Consider the following 23,339-nt stretch of genomic DNA (forward strand, 5'->3'; position numbering starts at 1 on the left):
TTGCCTAGTTGTGGCTGATGGCAAGCTGTGCCCTAGTGGGTGGCTGGAAGAAGCTTGTATTGTGTCTTTGTACAATAAGCTTTTCTAGATAGCACGCCTTGATGTGGCCAAGTTCCTCTGTGTCCAGGGAGTTCTGGGTTTCTTACACATTGAAGAAACTGAGTGTTGTCACAGTCTCTGATTTCATACACATCACACTGGGCAAGAGTGTTCAGTAGGTGTTCTTGGCCTGGAATAATGTTTGGTGGAAAGTTAGATGAATTTTGACCAGACTGGAATTCAGATGCATGATCACAAAAAAGCCTGCTGAGTGCTTCAGTCTTGCAGCTGTGTGGGATCTCCAAATATTGACCTGAGACGCTGACTTTGGATACTTGTTTTTCAAAGATTTTGGTCGTAGCCCTTATGGTTCACTTTGTTCTCTGTTGGTGATCAGCACCAAGCAGTGTCTGAATGGAGGAGCAATATCTTATCTCTTTTTTTATTCTTGGTTTGGCCTTCTTGTGCCTCCAGGGCCACTCTATTGTTTCATTATCTTAAAAAAAAACCCCAATCAACCTTTGGAAAACTCAAGGCTTGTCAGTTCAAACACTGTTCTGCTAGGAGACCATACACAGACTTGGTCCTCAGCAGGGCGGTGTGGGAGCAAGATTACAGAGAAATTGGTATTGTGGCATTGCAGGAGATGCAGGAGACCCCCAGTGTTCATTTGTGTGTTATGCTGCAGGAATCCGGACGTGAAACACCATCTTCCACTCGAGCATCTAGTGTGAATGGGACAGATGATGAGAAGGCATCACATGGTGGTCCTGCTGAGGCACATCTCAAGTCTGAGAATGATAAATTAAAACTTGCTCTAGCCCAAAGGTGAAGTTCCTTTAATACCTAAATTGCATTGGACTAGCATGCTGTAATTATCTGATGGCTAATTGAAATGTAATTGCATTAATTTAACATGGTGCAGCAGAATGGATGAATGAGCAGATTTTAGCATGTACCTCCTGGTAGCCAGTTGAGTGGTATTTACTGTTTTTATTTTCCCCTGATGTAGTTTGTGATGAAATAAGATCTCTATTATTCTGCTGATGCCAGTTCTTATAACCACCTTTGTCTGTGACGTTTTAGAGCTACAAAAATATCCTTAAAGCCATGGGGGAGCAATTGCTACTGATAACTTGTGAAGCCAATCTCTGTGCCTCTTTGAGTGTGCTACGTTGACTTTGATGAAAATAGATATGGATATCTATAAATTATAAGGAGTGAACTCAACCATAAAAAGTTGAAGTGAGAAACGTAATTTCACTGGACTGCTTAGAAGTCTTAGGGGGATGTTTATAAATCTGTGGACAATGCCTCTTGAAGTTGGACTTTTTGCTCTTTGCTTTGATGGGTTATTTTAAAATGCTGAGAAGAGTCATTTACAGCTGTAGTGAAAGTATTGGTGTTGGAATATGCAAAGTTACAACATTAGAATAATTCTCTACTGGGATCTTGCCAGTAGGGATCTTGTCTGCCTCTTGCATGTGAATATATATGTAAATGGAAAGAAAATCTAACAGGATCAAGCTACTCTGAAAAAGCTATTTAAAAAAATAAGGCAGCAGCACTGTATGCAGAATTACCCAGTGAGCAATTCTAAGGTTGCATGTATTATATTTGAAGCACATCATCTCTCTTTATTGACATTTCAGTAGCATAACCTATTTCAGATCATAATGTCTGCTTGTTCTTCCTGCTGAAGACACCTCCATAGGCAAGTAGCAACTGGCATGTAGGGAGTTTCAAAGCCTTCCTTCCATTCACTCTTTAATCTTGTGCTCTACACTGCAGCTTGAAGCTTTGGGGAATTAGCAGTTTAATTCTTCAGCATGATGTATCACTTTTATATTTAAGTCTGAGCATTAAAAAAAAACATATATAGATAGTTTCAACTCCCTGACATTCTCTGAGTGCTCAGAGAGGCACAGCTGTGCACCTCTGGAGGGGAACCCAGACCCTGCACAGCACCAGGGTAAAAACCCCTGTCTGCAAACCGAGGTGATCCCAGCTGTCAGCTTAACTAACCCCACAGCCTGCTTTGACAGCAAGGCTTCTGTTCCAAACACAAAGGTCACTGTTGCTGGAGTTGAGAGATCCCTTTGTTTTGTCAGGGACAGTCAAATTAAGGCTCAGGTTCTCCTTAGGCAGGCAATGGCTAAAGGCAATTACATACCTCTTGATATATGTACAGCTTGATCTTACAACAATGAATCACTGGTAAACACACAGCATGGGTGGATGAGGTAGCTGTCAGGTAAAGAACAATGATGTGCAGGATTATGAGGAGACACTACCTAACGGCACCATGTTTTTCTCAGTTCATCCAATGTGAAGAAGTGGGAGACAGAGCTGCAGACGCTGCGGGAGAGCAATGCCCGGCTGAGCACAGCACTGCAGGAGTCTGCCACCAGCATCGAGCACTGGAAGAAGCAGTTCTCAGCCTGCAAGGAGGAAAACGACCAGCTCAGGAGCAAGGTAGCAGAGCATACCCATCTCTTCCAGTTAGCTGCTCCTGCCTTTTTTCTCTCTTGGCTTTCTGCTGCTTTGTCTTCCCTGCAACGGGCAGGGAAGTTCAAAGGGCTGGAGAGCAGCGGGAAGACTGGTGCTGCTGCATCCTATGAAGCTCCCTGCCTCTTGATTTGGGAGCCTTAGTTTCAGCAGGGTTTGCTGACCAGGCTGATTTAAACAGAAAGATTTAAAAAGTGAGATTGCTCTTATCTATCCCTTTCAAAGCTCACTTAAATACTGCTAGATGATGAATGAGCAGGAGACATGGTTATGGCCCAGTTACTAATAGGGAGCCAAGCTGAGAAGTGCTCAGTATTAGAAGCAAATCCTGACAGTGGGCAGGGGAATGAGGATGTGAGTTATGTGCTCAGCACTGCAGGCTGTGAGCCACTAACATGGGTAGATCCAGAAACCTGCCCATAGGCATCATCAGAAGCCTTTTCCCACCCATTACTGAGCACATTTCTCTGTAGTGTAAGACCAAAGTTGAACTGTGGCTACAGCAGAGAACAATATTTAAAGTTTTTAAAGCTTCACTTTGGGACAGTCATTGGTACTGTCCTTCAAGTAATACTATGCCATCTCCAACAGCCTGGCATGGGGCTGACACCAACCTTGGCACAGGGAAGGCCAGTTTCCATGAGCACTGCTTGCAGGCATAATTTCACTCTGCTCATCTTAAACGTCTTTGGAAAAGCTGAATCCTTTTCCTGCTTGCTTAGATGGATCACTGGGAAGTTTGGAGTAGAGATAAGATTGTATCAGTCTGATGAGAATTTGTTTGTTTGTTTAGTGTTTCTTTCGAAGAGGGAAGGAATTTCACATCTTTTTGTATGTGAGTAGGCTGCAAATAGTATTTCAGCCTTTGAGGTGGCCTGGGGTTGTCTGTTGGCACTGAAAAGCAACATGAGGCAACCAGGGCAGACACTTCCTATCTATTTGCCTATATTTTTTGGTGTGCACAGTGATAACTCAAAGATCAAACCAGAGTTATGTTAGCTGATGTTACATTAACCAATGGATATTAGTTGTTAACATGATTGGTATTCCTATATCCTGTCCCTTTTGGACAGAAGTGAGAGATTAGAACAGTATGCTATAAGAAAATATCATAATTACAGTGTAGTTTTTTACTTTTCTGTGCAGGGAAATGCTTTTCTCCTTAAGACTAACTCAGGAAAGATGCCACATCTCAGCAACTGTAGCCTAGACACAAAGAGATTATCATAACATTGCCTTACTTCAGCTACAAGTCAACATACCATTGACTAGCCAGACTGTGCAGCAATGCTGCCTGTATAATGTGCTGTCTTTTTCTATACAGAGGTTTTCTGAGCTCTTCCCCCAAGTAGGTTCATTGCTCAGCACCGCTGCAGCACCCTGGGAAGTTCCTTCTCCTTTATTAATTGGGTCAGAATTTTTTGCATATTGCTCTACCTTCAAATGAGGGAAGTTACAATCCCAAAGCAACACGAAGCTGAGAATGAAAGTACATATTTTAATGAGCTAGCCTTGTCAGCCTGTGGGAAGTGAATCTCCTGGGAGTGAAGTCCAGAGCTGGAGGGAGGAGGTATGGAGAGAGCAAAGCACGTCCCTGGGCGAGAGAACAAAGTGGGATACGTTGCTCAGAACCAGTTCTCCCCACAAAGTTTTGATGTTGTGTCCCTCATACTCCAGCTAGAATAATAAGCAACCCTCTAGGAGGCAAAGCTGGGCGCACTGGAGAGGTTTCTTCTCCTTGCTGTGTAAAGAAGACCCAGCCCTTATAGTTGGGTGTTGGTTTCAGAGAAGCAAAATACAGATTTTTATCATCAGCTCCACTTATTTTAGCAGCATTTGTGAGCACTTATATGAGAGAATAAAAAGAGTTCCAGGACTTCCCAGTGGATGTGTAAACTGTCTGTTTTTAAGGAAAGCAGCAGCTATAGTTTAGTTGTGGAGAATCAAGTGCTATGGTTCAGGAAGCAGATCCATGACAGATGAAAACTGTCCCTGCTGCCCTCTGCACAGTAGGGCAATGCCCATTTAAATCAGCTGTGCTCTGCCCCAGATTTTCATCCAATGTCTGACATTTCTTAAAGATTGAAGAACTGGAGGAACAGTGCAATGAAATAAATAAAGAGAAAGAAAGAAATGCACAGCTGAGCAGGCGTCTCCAGGAACTGGAAACAGAACTTCAGGACAAAGAGCTGGTAAGTGCACTGATGACAGAAATAGCATGCTTTGCAGTTTGAGTGGGTCTGTCTGCTTGTCACTTGAGGTGGGGATGTCTGAACTGGCAGAACACAACCAGAAGCAGCCTGACAGATGCTGCCTGTTGGATTTTTCACGTGCAGCACCTCAGCTCCCCAGTCTCAGTTTTGTGATGTGTTACGTGCAGTGACGACACGCTTTCATTTGGCAGTGGTTAATAAACACGATGCTTTTAAGCATACAACACTTCTAATAGAAAAGCAGGAGTGGTGAAACTTGGCACCCAAAGCCAGACAGATGTATGCTGAGAACAGTTTCGCTTGCCAGTCCCCATGCCCTGAATTCCCATAGACATCAGGACTATCATCCAAAAGGCATCATTCACAAAATAACTTGGCGTTTCTGTGCCAAGTCGTGTTTCTTTCTCTGGATGGCTGGTAGTCTTCAGCTTTGCCATTCTGTGGTCTCACTCTGATCTCAGGACTAATGCCAAGAGTGAGAAATTGAAATTCATTTAGAGTTTGTCAATTTTGACACACAAGGTGGTTAATTTTTCTAAAGCTAATAATGTTGATGGATTGGAGCCCCTGAACAGTGAGGGGGAATGATGGGATCCTTGGTTTTTTCCTTCATTACAGTGACCAAATGCTTTGTGCTGGCTGAAGAGTAAAAGCTGTCAGCAGGTGCAGTAAAGTTTGCCATGTGCCATTACAGCATCTCTGCTGATGCTCTTAAAGTCCCTTAACAGCACTGCTTTTAAGATGGCACAAGGAAATAGTTTAGGGTGATGGATTTTAATGCACTGTTGTAATATGGTTTTCAGTCCCATATTTCAAAGGAAAATGTTATGCTTTCTTCCCAACCTTTCTATGGTAATAGTATGTATCATAATCTTTCTTCTCTGCGAGCTTTTTTGCTCAAGATTCACATTTTCACAGTACCAAATGAACCAGCAAATTGATTGACTTGTGACTATTACATGCCTATCTTCCATTTATGCTGACAACATGTTAACTTGTTTTCAAACTGCATACCTACATTAGCAGGTTCCTTATTAGGTCTAAACCACCCATAAGCAAACTTTTCGTGGTGTGCAGTTCAAACCAGCATGAAGCCTGCTCGTGGATGTTGCTGTGTAAGGGAAGCTGTTGCTATCCTCTTCATGTTGGAAATGAGGAGAGAGAAATGTAAAGATATGGGAATCAGGACAGAGCTGTCCAGTGAAATAATTATTTATGTAGATATATATCATATTCCATATGCCTTGTACTGTGTTATATATATTGTATCTATATACACACACTGTGTTATCCTATATATAGTGAGTATACAGTATAGCAGTTGTAAATAAAGTATATATAGTATAGCACAGTTGTATTTTGGGATGTGAGCTGCCAGGCATTATTTAGGTATATACAGTTTTATATGGACAGGAGCTGATATCTCAAAACAAAGGGTATGTTGCCCTTTTTTTCCCCTGTATCAACAGCTAGGACATTGCCTGACTGTAGTTACTCTTACATTAGTTAAAATCTTCAGTGCAGTTCATAAAACAATTGTAGTATTGTGTGATTTGTCTTCTCAATGTAAACTTGGGAAAATGAAAAATGGGAAGACACGATAAAAGCAGTTAAAGTTGTTGTGGGATTAACAGAATTTCCAAAAAAAAGGAGTTTGTTAATGTAATGGTGCTTTTGGAAAACCTCAGAAGCAGGTAACGTGCTCTCCAGGTTACAATGGATTCTTGTGAAACTTGACTGAGGCTGAAAGTGCTGAGTATTGACCTATTTGGAACAAGGGAACTAGGGTGACTTGAGGTAAAACATTATTGTTGAGTTCTTGACTTGTGGGTTCTATTCCACTTGTATTACACTAAGTTCACTTGTTAGGGAAGAAATTGCCTTTCTTTGCCAAGAAATGTGCCTTTCAGCAAGGACTGGTTTTGCTGTCTGGTGTCAGTACAGCTCAGAGAGGATACACCCCTGCTTAATCTTGAGACCATCACCTACATGGGCGGTTTCTGGAGGAGGATCTTGCACTTTCTTCAGTTGCTCTTGGACCTGCAAATGTGCTCTTCAGATGCTCTGATGATCCTTCTGCAAAATGTATAGGCTTCCTTTGAACCTTTCCCTACTATGCACATTGATGGTCTCTGGTATTAATGTATCCAAGATGTCTAAATTTCCATCAGACGCATGGACTTGTATTGTCACATTGTTCTCTTCATGAACTCCTTTCAGCTAGTCCTGTCAACTTGGATAATATTATCAGAACCAAATGCAAATTTCAGTGAGGGAACTTCTCAGAGCTGTACAGTGGAGGAGAGCCCATTACAGCTGTTCTCTGTAATGATACCTCTATATATACAGCTTTTCATGCCATTGGCATCTGTTCTCTGCCATATATCACTGAAAATTCATGTTGAATTTGCTCTTTGCTACCATCTATAAATTGCTTGTAGCATTACAGCCCCTCAGATTTCTCTTGTATTGGATAGTTATTTTGGATACTATGTGGTTGGGTTAAGGTTTCATTGGTACAATTAATGCATTCATGCTAGAGATTGGATTATATTGTCTGGTTTAGAAATACAAAGTGAAATCTGTAGTCAAAAAAAATGGATTCTAGTAGAAAATTAGCATGTGTTTTGGAATGCAGACATGCTATTTTGATTATTTTACATTTGGATGTAAATACTGTGCAGAATACAATAAAATATGCAAAGCCATTTCAGAATCTCATGTTTTCATTATGTTTTAAAATGAGGCTTGTACTAATTTTTCTTAATGTTTTTGAAGGAACTGGAAGAGCTCCGAAAGCAGGGTGAAGTTATACCACAGCTCATGTCAGAGTGTGAAACTGTATCTCAACAATTACAGGTACAGTTTAGCAATGCAATTCATGTTTAAGTAGTTGTTATGTTTACTTTCATTCTCCTAACTATATGCTCTTCTCTATTCAGACTTCAGTGTTTGAAGGCAAAAGAGCTCCAGTCCCTAAAACCATGCCCTTCCTAGCACAGGAGTTATTAAACAGCTCAGTTTCTTTGCCTTGCTGTTTGCAGAAACTGATTTGCCTGGAAGCATGTTGCACCTATCTCCTCAGCTTCCAGGCTGTCCTGTGTCCTGTATTTCTGCTGCTGCCCTGGATTTGTGGAGCCACGTTGCAGCCACGTGTGTCCAGCAGCACCCCATGACCTGTGGCTAATTGTCACAGTGGCACCAGGGAAAGCATTTTGGAAAGAAGTAGATGAGTGTTGCTGCTCACCACGAGGGGAAAAAAGTTCCCTTGAGGATGCATTTACATGCTGTGTCATTCCTTTCTAGCAAGGCCTGGCTTGCTGGGACTCAGGTTGGCATGTCTTACTCCTCTGTTCACTGCTGGGCTTTGGGCATCACCCGTTAAAGTCAGGGCTTGTGTAAATGCAATACATTAATGTATGAAAGGAGAACAAATTTAAGCAGTCTCAGCAATGAAATAAAATCCAATCAATCAAATAAGACATCATTCAGATAATGTAAAAGATAAAAAATCATTTAGAAGGCTGCTTAGGAGCGCAGATTATGAAAAGGGTTAAAATATGAATTTTGTTTGATTTAATGTGGGCAATGTATGTAATCTCTGGCTTTTGATGAGTGTTGCTGCTCACCATGGGGGGAAAAAAGTTCCCTTGAGGATGCATTTACATGCTGTGTCATTCCTTTCTAGCAAGGCCTGGCTTGCTGGGACTCGGGTTGGCACGTCTTACTCCTCTGCTCACTGCTGGGCTTTGGGCATCACCCGTTAAAGTCAGGGCTTGTGTAAATGCAGTACATTAATGTATGAAAGGAGAACAAATTTAAGCAGTCTCAGCAATGAAATAAAATCCAATCAATCAAATAAGAGGTCACTCAGATAATGTAAATGATCAAAAATCATTTAGAAGGCTGCTTAGGAGTGCAGATTATGAAAAGGGTTAAAATATGAATTTTGTTTGATTCAGTGTGGGCAATGTATGTAATCTCTGGCTTTTGATGAGAATGAGCCTGCGTTTACCTGTGTGAAGTGGAGAACAATAGGTAGGAGAGTTAATGAGAGGGGGAAATAATAGATGAACTGCAGCAAGAGAGATGTTACATGGCTGAATAGATGAACTGCAGCAGGGGTGGTGTTATGTGGCTGCCTGTTCCTTGCTGGACTGATCACACAAAGGGGAACTTTAAAAAAAAAAGCCAATAAATCCAAAAACGCTGAATAAAGCAATATTATTCCTCAGGCACTATTTCCTAAGCTTGTTTTTCAAGGCTAAACCACCATAGATAATTCTGTATGTAATTGTTGGCACAGTATCTAACTCTGCAAGTGTAGCAGTGACAGAAATGTATGCACGGTGCATGATTTAAATCCAGCTGAATGTTAAGATACCAACCAAATGATGAAATCTGATGCAAAGCATCTTTTCCAGTTAATCTGTTTCCTTTCCTGCGTGGGCTTTCTTTCCTTTTAATCTGACTTGCACATGTCGCCCGTTCTCAGGGCTGCTTGTGTTAATCAGTTTGCTGAAGTTGAAGCAAACTTTTGCTGTCCTTTGTTGCTTTATCCTGTTAAACGCCGTTCGTCTTATTGTCTCTTTTTGTCTTTAAGGCTGCTGAGAAAAAGAACAAAGATCTCGAAGAGAAAGTCAGAACACTAAGGACAGAAGTTGAAGAGAGCAAACATAGGCAGACCAACCTTAAAACTGAATTAAAGAATTTTTTAGATGTACTAGACGGGAAGATAGATGAATTACATGACTTCCGACAAGGACTGTCCAAACTCGGGGTTGACAATTAGATGGCAATAGATTTTTCTTGTTTCCTTTTTGTAATCTAGGGTCTGGATGTTTGATGTTTTGTTGATCCCAACCGTGTATTTTACAAAATATAACTAGAATGTTCCACTTGTTTGCATTGTTTTTGTACATAGAGGCTGGAAATTTGCTGTGGGGTGGTTTTTTTTGGGGGGGGGTTTGTTTGGTTTTTCTCATTTTGTTTTCCAAACCAATCGTGCTGCTCGCTGAATTCTGTTGAGATTAGAAACTTTCTGTATTGCTGCTCCAGCTTTGTGGGGTTGGGAACAGGTAGAGGGTTCTGTCTCAGGAATCTGGAACTAGATCTACCTTTAAATGAATATGCAGTTAGTTGTTGCAGGGAAATTTATATCTTTCTTAAGGGCTGTTGCAACCATAGAAACAGAAAACAAGTCTTTTTCTTGTCCGGACTATCAACACTCCTAGCAACATCCACTTTTATTCCTTGGTGGAGCAGAGAGAAGATTAGCTGGAGCTCTGGCAGTTTGTAAAATGTGCCTGTGATGAGCTACATTCAAGTGAAGCACTTCACACAGATACCAGTATCTTTAGGGACCATGTCAGTCAGGCCTGATTCACTGAAAAAACATTCAGTGGATTTCAGATAACCTCGGATACAGGTTGCATGTACCTGCCTGGACCCACACAGCACAAAGTCAACGATGTAGAAATGAATTTCAGCTCTTCAAGTCACACATCTTACCCAGCAGGTGAGGACAGCTTAGCAAGATAATCTCTCTCTTTGCGCTTCAGTGTTGAACCCATATAGATCTGTCATTATGTGCATCTCTGAAAAGTGCCCACTTTAGTCTTGGGTATGTTGCTGGTTTGTACCTCTGTGCAACTTGGTGGCTGGTGATTATCTTCTGCAGTAGCAAAGAAGGAGATGTTGATCTGAAAAGCGATAGGAAGTGTTGCTCAGAGCAAGTTTCTGCCCAGGGGACTGGCAGAGGGTCATGATTGCATGGAATCAAATTCCTTTCCTCTGGTTTCTCCAATCTCACCTCATGTATCTTTGACTGTAGGTGGGAATTAGTCACCAAAAAAAAAACCCCGTGACCCAAAAGGCAGAAATGCTGTTGTATTCTCAAAATGATTATTCAGCAGCTCTAAATATGTTTAGAGAAATGCCAGGTCATACGCTGGGCTGCAGCAAGAAGGAGGTTCATTTCATCACAGACAGGGGTATAAAGAGAAACAGAGTGGTGAATTCCCCACAAGTTTTGCTCTTGCCCCTAGGACTGCCTTCAGCTTCTTTCTCTTCTTTCCCCATAACCAGATTTGGAAGCCTATTTACACAGGGTCTGAATTAATTCAAGGAAAGAACTTTTGATAATGTGACATTATTATTAGCTTAATTCACACAGAAGCTTGTCTGAGCCCTGTGTCGGTGCATTCCAACAGTGACAGGGATGGGGCTTTTTCCTTTTCTTAGCACATCTCAATTATAAAAGTGACCTTTAAAAGAAAGGTGGATTATAGATGAGCCATGCATTGAATACTTTTTGAACGTGGATATATAATCCCCATGCTGGAAATAGATTCTGTCTGCAATTATCCCTTGCATTTTCATTTCATCTGTTAGTGTTGCATCTGTCTTTTAGACTGGACTTTGTGTGGTTTTGCTTTTACTCTGTTTAAGCAATGGATGCGAAGCTTGGACCTTTCAACAACCATTATGATCATTTAAGTCTCTCTTTAAAAAAGTGCTGTAGGCTGTTGATTTTTAAACACAAAAATAAAAATCAGGTACATAGCATGTAGGCGTGTGAAAAGCAGATTTTGCCAGCATGGAAGATTCAACAGTTGCATAATGGGGAGTTAGATCAGACTTCTCAAAATTGAAAATGACGTCAGAAACTGTGTGGTTGTGCACAAATCATCTCCGTTTTTAGTCTTTTTATTTGATGGCAGTTCACAGAGACACCATTAACAGGCAGCTCATCCTGCTTCTCCCCTCCTCTCATGCTGCTTTGGAGTTCCCAAACTGCAGCCAGTCCTTGCTTTAGCCTGGAGCTGGTGGATAACACAAGTATAAGCTGTAAGCAATAGAGGTAGTCCAGGGCCCTCCTTGTCACAGTGGTTTGTTCTTTCACACTGAGGACCCTCCTCCACTTTCTGTTTCCTTTTTCCTGTTAAGGAATTTTAGGTCTTCCTTCTTGATTTTAACATAAGATATGTTTTTTACATGATTCTGGATAGAGGGATGCAAAGACTCTGAACAAATTACTTCATTGGAGTTAATCCAGATCTTTCCACTATAGTCAGGTCTCTCTCAGATCCAGTTCATTAGGAATGTATTAAACCACTCCTAAATAGCAAGAAAAGTGTTCCTGTGGGATTGCATCGATTTAACAGATGGAGTTTAATGCTGGTACATTAAACCAGTGCATCATGCAGACATGGATGGTTATTTCTGGGTGCTTCGTGCCCACCAGAGAGCGATGGGGTTGTCCTTAGAGAAATCCCTGCCCTATCTCTTCTAGTTTTGCCCCAAATGTACGTTTTCCTTATCTGCTATTGCTGTGTTGTTGAGTTCCTAGGGATGCCTGTCCACAGCTATATGCTGTGGGAAACTCCATTCTTTAAGCATCCACAATCTTGCCATAATTACCTCCTTGCTCCCTTTTTATTTCCCAATAACAATAAGTTGAGAGCTTCTATATATATATTGATTTTAAAACCTTCCCCAAAGTCCAGTTTTACCTTTCCCTCTCTTTCATTGTAGTTTTCCCTGCTTCAAAAGCCAGAAGTGCTGCCAGCAAAAGGGAATCCAGGCTCTTGGGAGTGTTTGGACAGCAGCTGCAGCTTCCCTCTCCAGCCTGGCCTGTCCTTGCCTTGGGACTGGAGCCCCATGCAGCTGCTGAGCAGGAACACACTGCATATTCCCTGATGCTCAGTGAGGTCCCAGCAGTAACCCTCTGTGCCAAACCATGAGCCCCCACTGTGCTTGAGGGACTCATCCCAGCACTGAAATGCCACCTCCATCCTGGTGGAAGTCCCGAGGCTGCCGGCCTTCCCTCACCAAAATGCCCACACTGTCCTATGGATGCGTTTGATCCTCCTCTTGCACGTGTTGGGGATTCAGTGGCTGACAGCCACCTGCTTAGGGACAACCCCAAACATTTCCAGCGACCAGAAACGCTCAGTCCTGTCCAAGAGAGGTTCTGCAGACCTTGGGTTTATTTGTTGTTAAAATACGGTGCTGGGCAGGCCTTGGTTTCCCCATGGCATCAGTAAAGTAGATCATAGCTCCATTTCTGTTGACACGGAGTGGAAGTGTCTTTATATGAGGTTGAATCTCACCTGAGGTAATCCAGAGTTCCCCTTCTGACACAGGTTGGTCCCTCTTAAGCGGTCAATGGTTGATATCCTACCTCAGTTACATGTTCTTCTGTTAATAAAGGTCTTGTGCTTGGCCTTCCCCATGCCTGTACCTGCCACCACACTGCCCATCCTGCCAATCCAGCCCTGCCTGCCTCTGGGAAGAAGAATCTGTGCTGGCCTCTTGTGGCACCAGGTTAGAGAGTGTCTTCCTGCCTTCTGAGCTTTCCAGTGAGATGATCCTTTGAGCTGGTGGTAGAGCTGCTGAATAATGGTGGGATTGGTTATTGGTGGCCAGAATAAGAAATAAACAAGTCTACTTTATATTGGCAGAAAACCTAAAAATACTCAAAGAAAATAGTTGTCTCCATGTATTTTTATGTCAAGGGGAAAGAATGGTCCATTGGATGTGTTATTTCACAGTTTGGAAAACGACCTTAGCCTCAACTTTGGAGTGTTATTTCAAAATGAGAAACTGAAACGTTGTTTTACACCTCAGAAGAAAATAGGTTAACTGGGTGCTTTTTTTCCTATTTGGCAGAATCTTTATTTGCTGATTTTTTACTAAACTTCACAAGCAGTTTTGTTTGGCCTAAAAATGCATTTTCAGCAAAATCAGTGCTTTCCAGTGTTCTTCTGTCTATTAATTGGTGTCTCCTTTGCTAAGTGAGCTCACTAGGAGAAAGCTTTGGGGTTTTTCTGTAAGGAGGTCAGTGTCACCTCTTACTTTCTATATCCTAGTGTTCAAAAGATGTGCTTTTTAAAAATAGTTTTACACTAGGTACACCTGTGCCCAGACAACAGATGTAACTGAGACAAAGCCTTTTTTCTAGACAAACACCTAATTTTCTTTTTCTGTGAGCAATTTAGGGTGAACATTTTTTTAAAGCTGCTCAATGAGTGAAGGAGAGTGGGAAAGGTTTCTGCTGTTCCTCCTGCTGTCCCTGCTGCTGCCATTGCTGGCGAAGAGCACCAGCAAAAGCCTCAGTGCTGTCAAGGCAGGTGCTCGCCCTGGGCTCATCCTGGGTTTTGCTCAGTGGCTCACAGGCATGGGGAGCCCATGTGCCCCCTCTCAGCAGGGTGCAAATTGTCCAGATGCTTCTGCACTCTTCTCTATGCTGTTTACTTTTTTTTCTTCTAAGCATTCATTTTCTCCCTTTATTACTTTCTTCCCAACTTTGGCTGCTTCATAAATGACTGAAAGGAAATTTCCCATGACTGCTGCCACCTTGTAGGTGGGAATTTCCCAGCTAAAAGACCGTGCTCCTCTTAGGCTCTTCTGAGTAGTTGTCTCTGCAGACCCCTTCAAAGCATCAGTGGCTTGTAAGGAATGTAGGTGCTGTCTTCCTGAGCCTATGGATTAACAGAGATGAAACCACTCTCTGGTGAACCTCCCCACTTGGCTTAGTGCATGGCTGATGTTGAATCCAAAGGGAAGGGGTGTCAGAGGGAATTTGGATGCTCATTTCAGCAGAAGCTTTGGTGAAGGATGTACTCTGCCCACAAGCTGTGAATATGCCAAAGGTCTAGGGTGGCTGCACTGATCTGGCACCTCACCTGCCTTTATCCAGGCAGTTCTGGGCTTGTCAAAGCCTGTAAACATCCTCAGCATATCACCAAGGCGATGTGAGGGATGAAAAGCGAGTGTCCACACACGGAGCCGAACAGTGTGAGAGCATTGCAGTGGAACTGCTTTACAGACAGACGCTTTCAGTCACAAACAGGAGAAGCTGTTGCTGTCCTTCATGGGCTCAGCAGTACCAGAGACCTTGTGGAGGGGCAAGTTCAGCTTTTGGAGTGCTGCAAGGCAGCAAGGACTCCTGGGCTGGTGGGGTCTGGTCATGGGCACGATTTAGCAACAGTAGAACACAGAGCTACCCTAAGGTGATTCTTCTTTCCATGAATCACATTCAACAAGCACCTGTGTGTCAAAGCAATATGAAGCCACAAGATGTCTAACCCAAACCCATCTCCAGCCAGAGACCCCTGGCTGGCCAGCACAGCCCAGCCAGGGATGCTGTGCCTGGAGTCCTGCCTCCCCAGGAGCACAGCAGTGCTCTAGGCTCAGTGTATAAACTTGACAGTTACATGAGGTTTGCATGTCTTAAATACCATTTTCTATGGTAAACAGTAAGGTACCTGAAGGGAAATGCAGGGTCAAGAAGTGCATGATAAATGTGATGAAGGTGCTTCCCAAAGGAGACTGTCCTGCAGGCTGCGAGCAGAGCTGGTCCTGACTGGGAGGGCTTTGTGTGCATCCCTGGGGATGTTGGATGTCTAACCTGTTTGTGTTTTGTCTTAGCTCTTCTTTTTCTTTCCTTTTTCTTTAACAATTAGCCTAAGCTTACAGCCTTCTGATGAAGGTGCCTATACCTCCAAAAATTTTATATGCACATTTTGAACTAGGTTTCTTTTTCCTTTCTAGTCCTTTAGTTACTTAGTAATAATGATACCTACGAGAAAGGCACTTGAGAAACAAAATAAATCTGCCTGCTGTGGTATTTTTCTTTGAGTTGATTTTGTTTGTTGAGGGTTTTTTTTTTTAAACACTGGTCAGCAATAATTATTTTAGCCATATACTAGCTAAAAAGACTGATTAAGATTTGTGAACTAAGCTCCTAAGTTTGCAGTATGTTGGTTAACTTGGAAATGTGAAGAGGGAGATAGGCTCAATAAAAGAGTATTTTGCAGCATTTAGATGTTTTCATTTCATTGCCTAATAGTGATCATGAACATAATATTCCATCAGACTCATCAGGAATGACAAATGAAGCACATTGTTTTTAACATGAATATACCCCTTGTAGTTGAGAGTTCTGAGAGTGTTTTAGTGTGGTCCGCTATACCAAAATATTTAGGTTATTATGAGATTTTAGTACTAAAGATAAACATACACCCTGTTTTTACTGTTTCAAGTAAAGTTTAGTGACTAACTGACAATTTGTTGATATACAACTGTGGGAGAACACTGCAGTGCTCTAAACGTATCTTTTTCTTTGGGTTTATTATATTTAGTATCTGGTTTAATGAAAACTGAAGTGTTTACTACAGTTGGGTCATTGTAAAAACATCTCTTACCTCATCATTTTGTCTGCTGTGAAAAAGTACTTTCCTCTTCTTTTCCTTTGTTTTTTTGATTTGCAAATTGACCATAGACAGTCAATGTTAACATTTAGACTCCTGGTAGCAGTAAGTGCTGGGTTTTATATATCTAAAAGCAAAACTTGATTTTTTTCTTTATGAACTTATTATAGAACTTTGTGATTTTTATCTGATTTTATTGTAACATAAAGTTGTTTTATGTAAAAATATATAGTTTAAGTAAAACCTCTTGTCTCACTGTCTTCATTGACTTTGGAAGATGAACATCCTTGTGGCTCAACTCAAGGTAACGCTATCCTTTGATACGAAGGATGTGAGTTTGATCCATACATATGGTGTAGTGCCTTAGATACAAACTCTTTTTCAGGAGATGGACTTTGCTATGTTTGTCTTGCTTCACTTTGTAGAGGGAAGTGCAGGATTGGAGAGAGTACATACATAACTAAACTGGAAAAGCAGTATCTAGAAATATTTGGCGTGGAATTTTGGACTTGCTGCACGAGAGAAAGGCCTCTTGCTAGGGGAAGGCTTTTTGTTGCCCTGTTTGGGGAATGCCCAGGACCACAGCCCCATTTTAAATTCCTTAACTGATGTAGCAGCCTCTGGTGACAGAGCTGGTATTTTTCTCTCTCTTCCTAGGACACCAAAGTAACCCTCTGTGTTGAAATTAGAGATGCTTTGATACCCATCTCCTGCATCTGCAGCCTATAGCCATTCATGGGAGCCCTCTCAGAAGAGTGTTTCCCAAGGTCTGACGACACAGTCCCCACTCTGCAGTGCAGGATAGGGGATAACTGAAGAACATCTGCAGACAGCACGTAACAATGCTCTCAGGATTGTCATACTCATCCAACAGAAGCTGGGTCTTTGCACCAAATCAGGCTTCCCCAAAGGAAACAAAAAGGTTTGAAGACTGTTAAATGGCTGAGACTCATCATGCTGGGCTACAAGGCTGCAAATGTCAGCTTTGAGGCATGCAAGAAACACATCTCCCTCTGACCTTTCATCAGAACTCTTGTACCAGGAGCCAGCAATAGTACTAATAAGCAGTTCAGCAAATTCTGGCAGTCCCTGAGTGACCAGTAGCTATAAAAGCAGCTTGCATGTACTAGAGTAAAATTCAAGCAACAGTCTCTAATTCTTAGCAAAGAAAAAAGCATTTCTCTATCTGAATTTGCATAATTACAGAGCTCAGTGTAACAGAATTACCTACATCTGTACACCTGCAGTTATCAGAAACAACCCTCCTTCTCCTGGTAGCGAGCAGGCTGCTGATGCTCATGGTTTGCATTTCCAGCTGTCAGCATCAGCCCCTCTCTCCAGCCAGGCCTGGGGAGCTGCTCTTTTGGTACAGGTACATCCCACACTGCTGTAGGCTAATCACCTCCTTAAGGCCAGGATGTATTTTGAGCACTGTGTCACTCAATGGTCCATGTGAAAGTCTGCTCCTCACTGTGTGTTTGTGGTGCAGGTGACCAGTGGTTCCAAAAGAAGCTGTTCCTGGGAGCCAAGATGTGGTGGTGCCGGGGGAAAATCTGCTGCTGCCTGGCTGTGGTCCCTTAATCTTCACGTTTGCCTGGATTCTTATCAGAAAGCTCAAGGAGCCTACTCAATGAGGTTTCTGCTTCTGCAGTTATCCATTAAACAGCATTTTAGCTGCATGATCCTGAGCTGTGATGGATCATCACCTGGGGTGTCTGATGAAAATATGAACTAAGGTGAGAGAAAGTTCACGTTTAATGTTTGACATCTGAGTGGATGAGCAACCCTATGATGTGTACTCCTTTTGGTTAGCTTGTATTCCTTCAACAGCCCAGGAAAAGCTAGGCCTTAATTTCCTCCCTTTTGGTAGAAAAAAACCCCACCACATCACCACAGAGGAGGCCTGTATAAAAGGAGGGTAGTGGATGAGATCCTTGGGCAGGAATAAGCTTACTGTCTGTGATGTGTAACTGGTGACAGGGCTGAACTTACATAAAATCCAACATTATTCTGTCCCACGTGCTCCAAGTGCTTTTAATATTCTGCACCAACAAGGGAAGAAAAGAGGATGTGTTAATTATATATTATTCTCTTAACTGTCTCCCCACTTCCTAAGAGACTTGAGCATTTATGCACAAAGCCACTGATACATGGAGAAACATTCGTACATTCTCCTTTGATTTCTTTTCATCTCCTAAGAAGTATCCAAAAGCTTGTAAATAATTTCACTGGTTTACCATATTAAATATCCCTTACATAATCAGCATTGCCAGCCAGGGCAGAGCAGCAGCACCAATGAGTCCCACATGCAACGGGCTGAAATGTCCATGTTAGGTATAAAAATACAGCAGTAGTGGCTGAGGAAATAAAGCCAAGCAATGAGTGGTGCTTGGACTCTGACCTGCAGCCGTGCTTCTGCCACTGAATTGACTGGAGCAAAGTCCAGCTGTCCTTCAAAAAAAGAATAAAAGTGCTCTGCCAACTGCACTGCCAAGTTTGATTTCAGTGAATGACACTAAAAATGGCTCCTGAAGCAGCTCTGCAAAGGCTTTGCCAGTAACCTGCAGCACAGCTTCTCATTTTGTCACTGAACACATGTCAGAGCAGCTCTGCCATGTCGCTGTCCCAGGCTGGGAACATCTGAGACCCAGTGAATTTTAAAAGCTTGGGTAACCTTTGCAAGGCAAATGTCTCCCATCCTCTTGCAATAATGCATTGCTGGGAACATCTGACAGATCATCACAACTGAATGGTACTTAACTCTGGCCTCTGCCTGCGAAGTTTTCACAGACAGATCTCCAAACTGGGAAATTCCCTTTGGATTTTAACACACTAAGATCAACTATATTTCAATAACAGCTTTTCAGACCTGTTAGATTCCCCTCAGGAGCACTGTGTGAATTCACCTCTAGATGACTTTCATTTGGGTTGAAAGCAAGAGATTTTTGTGTGCCAATATGGGCCCCAGCTTCTGGCTTTAAGGCTGGTACCCCAAGTGTACAGGTGCAGCACTTACAGACGTTTTACTGAATCAGTCCTGCTTGAGCAGAGCTTGGAGGACCAACTGTTCTCCACCATAACATGCATCTCCTCATAAACATGTGTGTCCCTGTGACAGCGTGCAGCAGCAGTTTGTGTCCAGCGTCCCAGAGCTAAACCCCACGCAGCTTTCTGGGACCACGCTGCCACACGTGGCTGGATGCTGCAGGCTGAGTGAGGGCTTAAATACCCTGAACAACATTTCTTGACAATGGATTGCATTTAATTAGTCAAATATGTGAGCAGATACATCTATTGGTGCATGAAGCACGTTGATTGGAGTATTTCTGTTTTCCTTTCATGTACTCTTCGTTCATTAGTACTGGCAGCCTATGAAAAAGAAATCTGTGGCTGCTGTAATCAAGAGAGATTGAGCTCTTGCTTTTCTCTCCACTTTCCATCATTGAATATGATTTGTTGCATATGCCCTGGCTTGTGCTTAATGTATGCTGGCTGGAGGGAATTCAGACGTCCAGGGAATTATAAATAATACCAGCACAGGCAACCTTTTTGCATTATCGTGTCACACTGAAGTGTATCAGTTTTCAGAGCTATTTTCTTTTAGGCTTTTGCCATCTATTTCATTGTTACCCTTAGCTGTGGCTTTCATTTTTCTGTGGATGCAGGTTTGCACTGTTCATTAGCCTGCAGATGACTGATGCAAAATAATATCCTGGAGTTCCCTGACGAGCAAAGGCACCCAGGAAAGAAACAAAGTATTTATGTCTTTCAAATCCCACTTATCTATAGCAGTGTTGGGTGCATTTATAAAGATAATCCCTGGCTCTGAAACCTGAGCAATTGCAGTGAATCACTTTCTCCTTACGCTGCAGAGGTCCCGCAGTCATCAGCACAGTCATTGCAGTGGGAGGGGAATGGTTTTAGGACAGGGATGAGAGACACACAAACGCTGCTTGAAAAAACAAGAACAAGAAGCATTGCACCAGAAGATGTATTGCACTGCAGCCTAGCTCTTCTAGATCAAGGGATTTAACATTCTGTATGCCTTATTGTTCAGATGATAGCAAGCCAGGGTCTGTATTCTGATCCTGCCATGAAATGAAATGCAGCAACCATCCCTTGGCAATCCCCAGCTCCAGCTGCCCTACTTTTGTATCTTGAACTGGATACTGGAGATAGACAGTAGGTGAAACCCCTGACCTGCAGAGGGTTTTAAACCAACTCTAAACAATTTTCTTCAGATATGATTGCTGTGATGGTTTTTATACACACACACACACACACATATATAAACATGCACACACACACACACTCTCCTTCTGGATAAACAAACATTGCTGATCACAGCTAGCTCCACTTTATATAAATACATGGGTAAGCTATTACTGATGTACAACTCCTTGTTTCTGTTGTGTAATAAGTGCATATAAAAGTTAGCACTAGCACTGATGGGAGTATTCAAACAGGGATCAAGCAGCACAATGTCTCAGCAAAATAATTTGGGCTGCCCTTGTCTTGCAGACTGATTTATTTTGTGTACATTGTGGAGCAGTACCAGCATGCTTCAGCCCAAAGCCTCCTCTGGGTCTGCTCAGACAACTGCAGTGGAGCCTGGTGTGCTCTGCAGCCCCATGTCACAGGAATACGTTGCTTGTTGCTGGATGCCTCCTTCACCTCTGCTCCAGAGTTCTCCTTGCCTATTTAAAGCTCATTTTAGATACATGCCCTGAGGAGTACTGCTGCTGGCAGGGATGGAGGGAGTCTGCCCATAGAGCTAGACCCAATTCTACCACCAGCTATGGTATGGGGAGACCCTGCCCCTGGAGGAGCAGGCAGCAGCACTGGCACTCAAGCATGAGCAGTGCTGGGAGGGACCAGAGTCCCACACATGGCTGTGTCTCTCCAGGAGGCAGCCCATTTCCCTGCAGCAAATGCTTCCCAGAGTGTTTACATGTGCAAAGTGATCCTTTGGGCACAGCAGACATGGGAACACTTCTGCTTCACCAGGCTGTGTGCCTGCATGCACAGGTACATTTTCAGGAGGGAGGGGACAGAGCAGAGCTCCCCACACAGGCTGGGGGAACTGTAGCTGCTTCATTTCACTGTCACTTCGTTTTGCAGGAAGAGACAGTGGGAAGGGAAGTGATTTGCTGTTTAAGTAGTGGTTCAAGCACACCTCCAGGAGTGGTACAGATGCACTTTGCCAACCCCAGTGCCTGCACTGCCCATTGCCATGATGCCAAGACACACGGATCCCACGCTGCTGGCATCAGAGCTGGCTGCCTCTCAGCCCCTTGGTGAGGAGGATGGAAACCAGGGCTAGTTTTTAGAGCAATATCTTTCAGTTCTGCAAAGATACCCATGGGATGGTGTTAGCCTTGGGATAGAAGGGAGCTGCAAATGTCTTTATGACAGTAAGAGTGGTTAACCAACTCAAGTAGAGGCAAACCCAGTCTCTCAGCAGGACACTGAATTTCTTTCCCAGGTTGCAGCCTGGTCAGCATTTCCCCAGACTGCTCATCCTTTGGCTACTGCCAGGGCAACACTCTTAAGCTGCTGTGGGCTGGAGTGTGCCTGTGCTCTCTTTCTGTTGGGATGCCCTTGTGCAGGGCTGGCCCTGAACCCCAGCCACACAATCCTCCTTACCTGTCCTCGGTGCTTTGCTGGGGATCTGGGGCAGAAGGGGGGAAATGAGCAACTGTACTTTTGCTAAATATATATTCAGAGCAGTTTGTGGCTCACCCTTACTGGCAGAGCAATGGCATGCTAAAGATGGCTTGTTTTACCAAGCATTTTCACAAGTAGCTGAGCTGTTAATGTTGCTGCTACCTGAGCAGATTTAATTGTGCTGCTGCTTGCTTTTAGCTTAGCATGACATGCTGAGAATAAAAATCACATACCTTTTTGCCAGGAGAGAAAAAAAAGAGTATGTTCTGGAGCACTTTTGAGTGTGTGTTTCCCCCAGGGATTCGTTCACTTATTGTTCTCAGTTGCTTTTGCTGCCAAGGTTTACTGCTGCACTTATTAAAAGTTGCCTTCAATACCATTCACCTTCTGTCATCGCTATGGGTTTAATTGAAACGATGTGTCCCTCTTTCCTGCCAGTATCATGTTATGATGGCATGTACTGCATAGATGTGCTGTTGGATGCAAACAAGTTTTGGAATTAAGCCATGCTTTTCAAGTAAGGGCATGCACAGCCTTAAATCTCATTTTCTCCAGAAGGTGCACGTACTTACTCACCAACTTCTTGTTCATAGGGGAGGACTTGATGTGGTTTTGCCCAGCCAGTAATGAAGCACCATGAGAGTCTTTTGTTCGGTGCCCCCATCCACCCCCACCCTCGTTAGGATGGCAGAGGCCCCAGCAAAATGGGAGGAGAAGAGATAACCAAGGATGCTGTGGATTAAGACAAGGGCAGGGAGGGCTCGCTGCCAATTGTGGTTCCAGGCAAAACAGACTCCAGTACTCAATTTAGAGAGGAAAGTAGGAAAGTTTATTCTACTACCTATAAGAAACAGAACAGAACAAAGGCAAAAAGGGAGTAGGATGATGAGAAAATTACAACCAGCACTTTAAGATCTCCCTCCCCCATCCCTCCTTTCTTCCCGGGCTCAGCTCACTGCTCCTGGCATCTCTGTTTCCTCCCATTACCAGCCCCTTCCCCATTACCAGAAACAGCTGTCATGTCAAACCAGGACAGGACTGAAAAATGAATCACTTCCCAGGTTTTTCCTAAGTGATACTGAATGCCTTCATACTGATCCTCTTCATCCCTCTTGCTCCTGGTGTCCTGGCCCACCTGTGCATCGTTAAGGGGATAAATAAGAGAGCAGAAGTGATTGGAAGATGCTGTGGGTGCTGGCCTGTAGATCTTCCCAGGCACTGCTTCAAGCCCAGGTATGTTCAATAGTCCTATAGAGTTTCTGTGTCCTCTTGGACACAAGGGGCTGTGGGGCTGGTGGTGGCTGGGCACTGGCACTGCAGGGACACCAGCCCTGGCCTGGGTGGGCTGGCAGGGTGGCAAGCAGCACTCCCCTTGCTTGTGGCAAGAGATAACCTGGGCCACCTCCTCTGTGAGGGAAAGAGGAGGAAAGACCAGGTTAAGCCTTGGTTTTTGGTAGAAACAGGAATTTAGTAGGGTTTTTCTCTTGGTTTTACCAGGAAGGAAAGTGCCTGCAGCATTCAGGCACGGCGTGGCTCACAGAGGTGAGCAGGCTGCACTTGCAGCACACCAGCCTTTTTTAATCATGCATCTTAGAAAACAGCCAGGGAGAAGGAGGAGCATGTGGTTTGAATGAAGGTAGGCTTTAGGGTTTTTTTTCCTCCTGGCACTTGATGTCAGGTGAAGTTCTTCTCCCCA

At 43.3% G+C, this 23,339-nt stretch overlaps 1 protein-coding gene across 1 annotated transcript in view; it reads left to right on the forward strand.

Annotated features, from left to right (window-relative positions):
• The window catches only part of HOMER2 (homer scaffold protein 2), a 56,923-nt gene extending 47,311 nt beyond the window's left edge, over positions 1-9,612 (forward strand). The window contains exons 5-9 of the mRNA XM_062000435.1: positions 728-867; positions 2,358-2,514; positions 4,629-4,739; positions 7,539-7,619; positions 9,364-9,612. Coding sequence (XP_061856419.1) covers positions 728-867; positions 2,358-2,514; positions 4,629-4,739; positions 7,539-7,619; positions 9,364-9,552 — 678 coding nt within the window. The 3' untranslated portion in view covers positions 9,553-9,612. The remainder of the gene's footprint in view (positions 1-727; positions 868-2,357; positions 2,515-4,628; positions 4,740-7,538; positions 7,620-9,363) is intronic.
• The last annotated feature ends 13,727 nt before the right edge of the window (positions 9,613-23,339 follow it).

The sequence above is a fragment of the Colius striatus genome, chromosome 7, assembly GCF_028858725.1.
Source record: "Colius striatus isolate bColStr4 chromosome 7, bColStr4.1.hap1, whole genome shotgun sequence".
In the NCBI taxonomy this organism is placed as follows: Eukaryota; Metazoa; Chordata; class Aves; order Coliiformes; family Coliidae; genus Colius; species Colius striatus.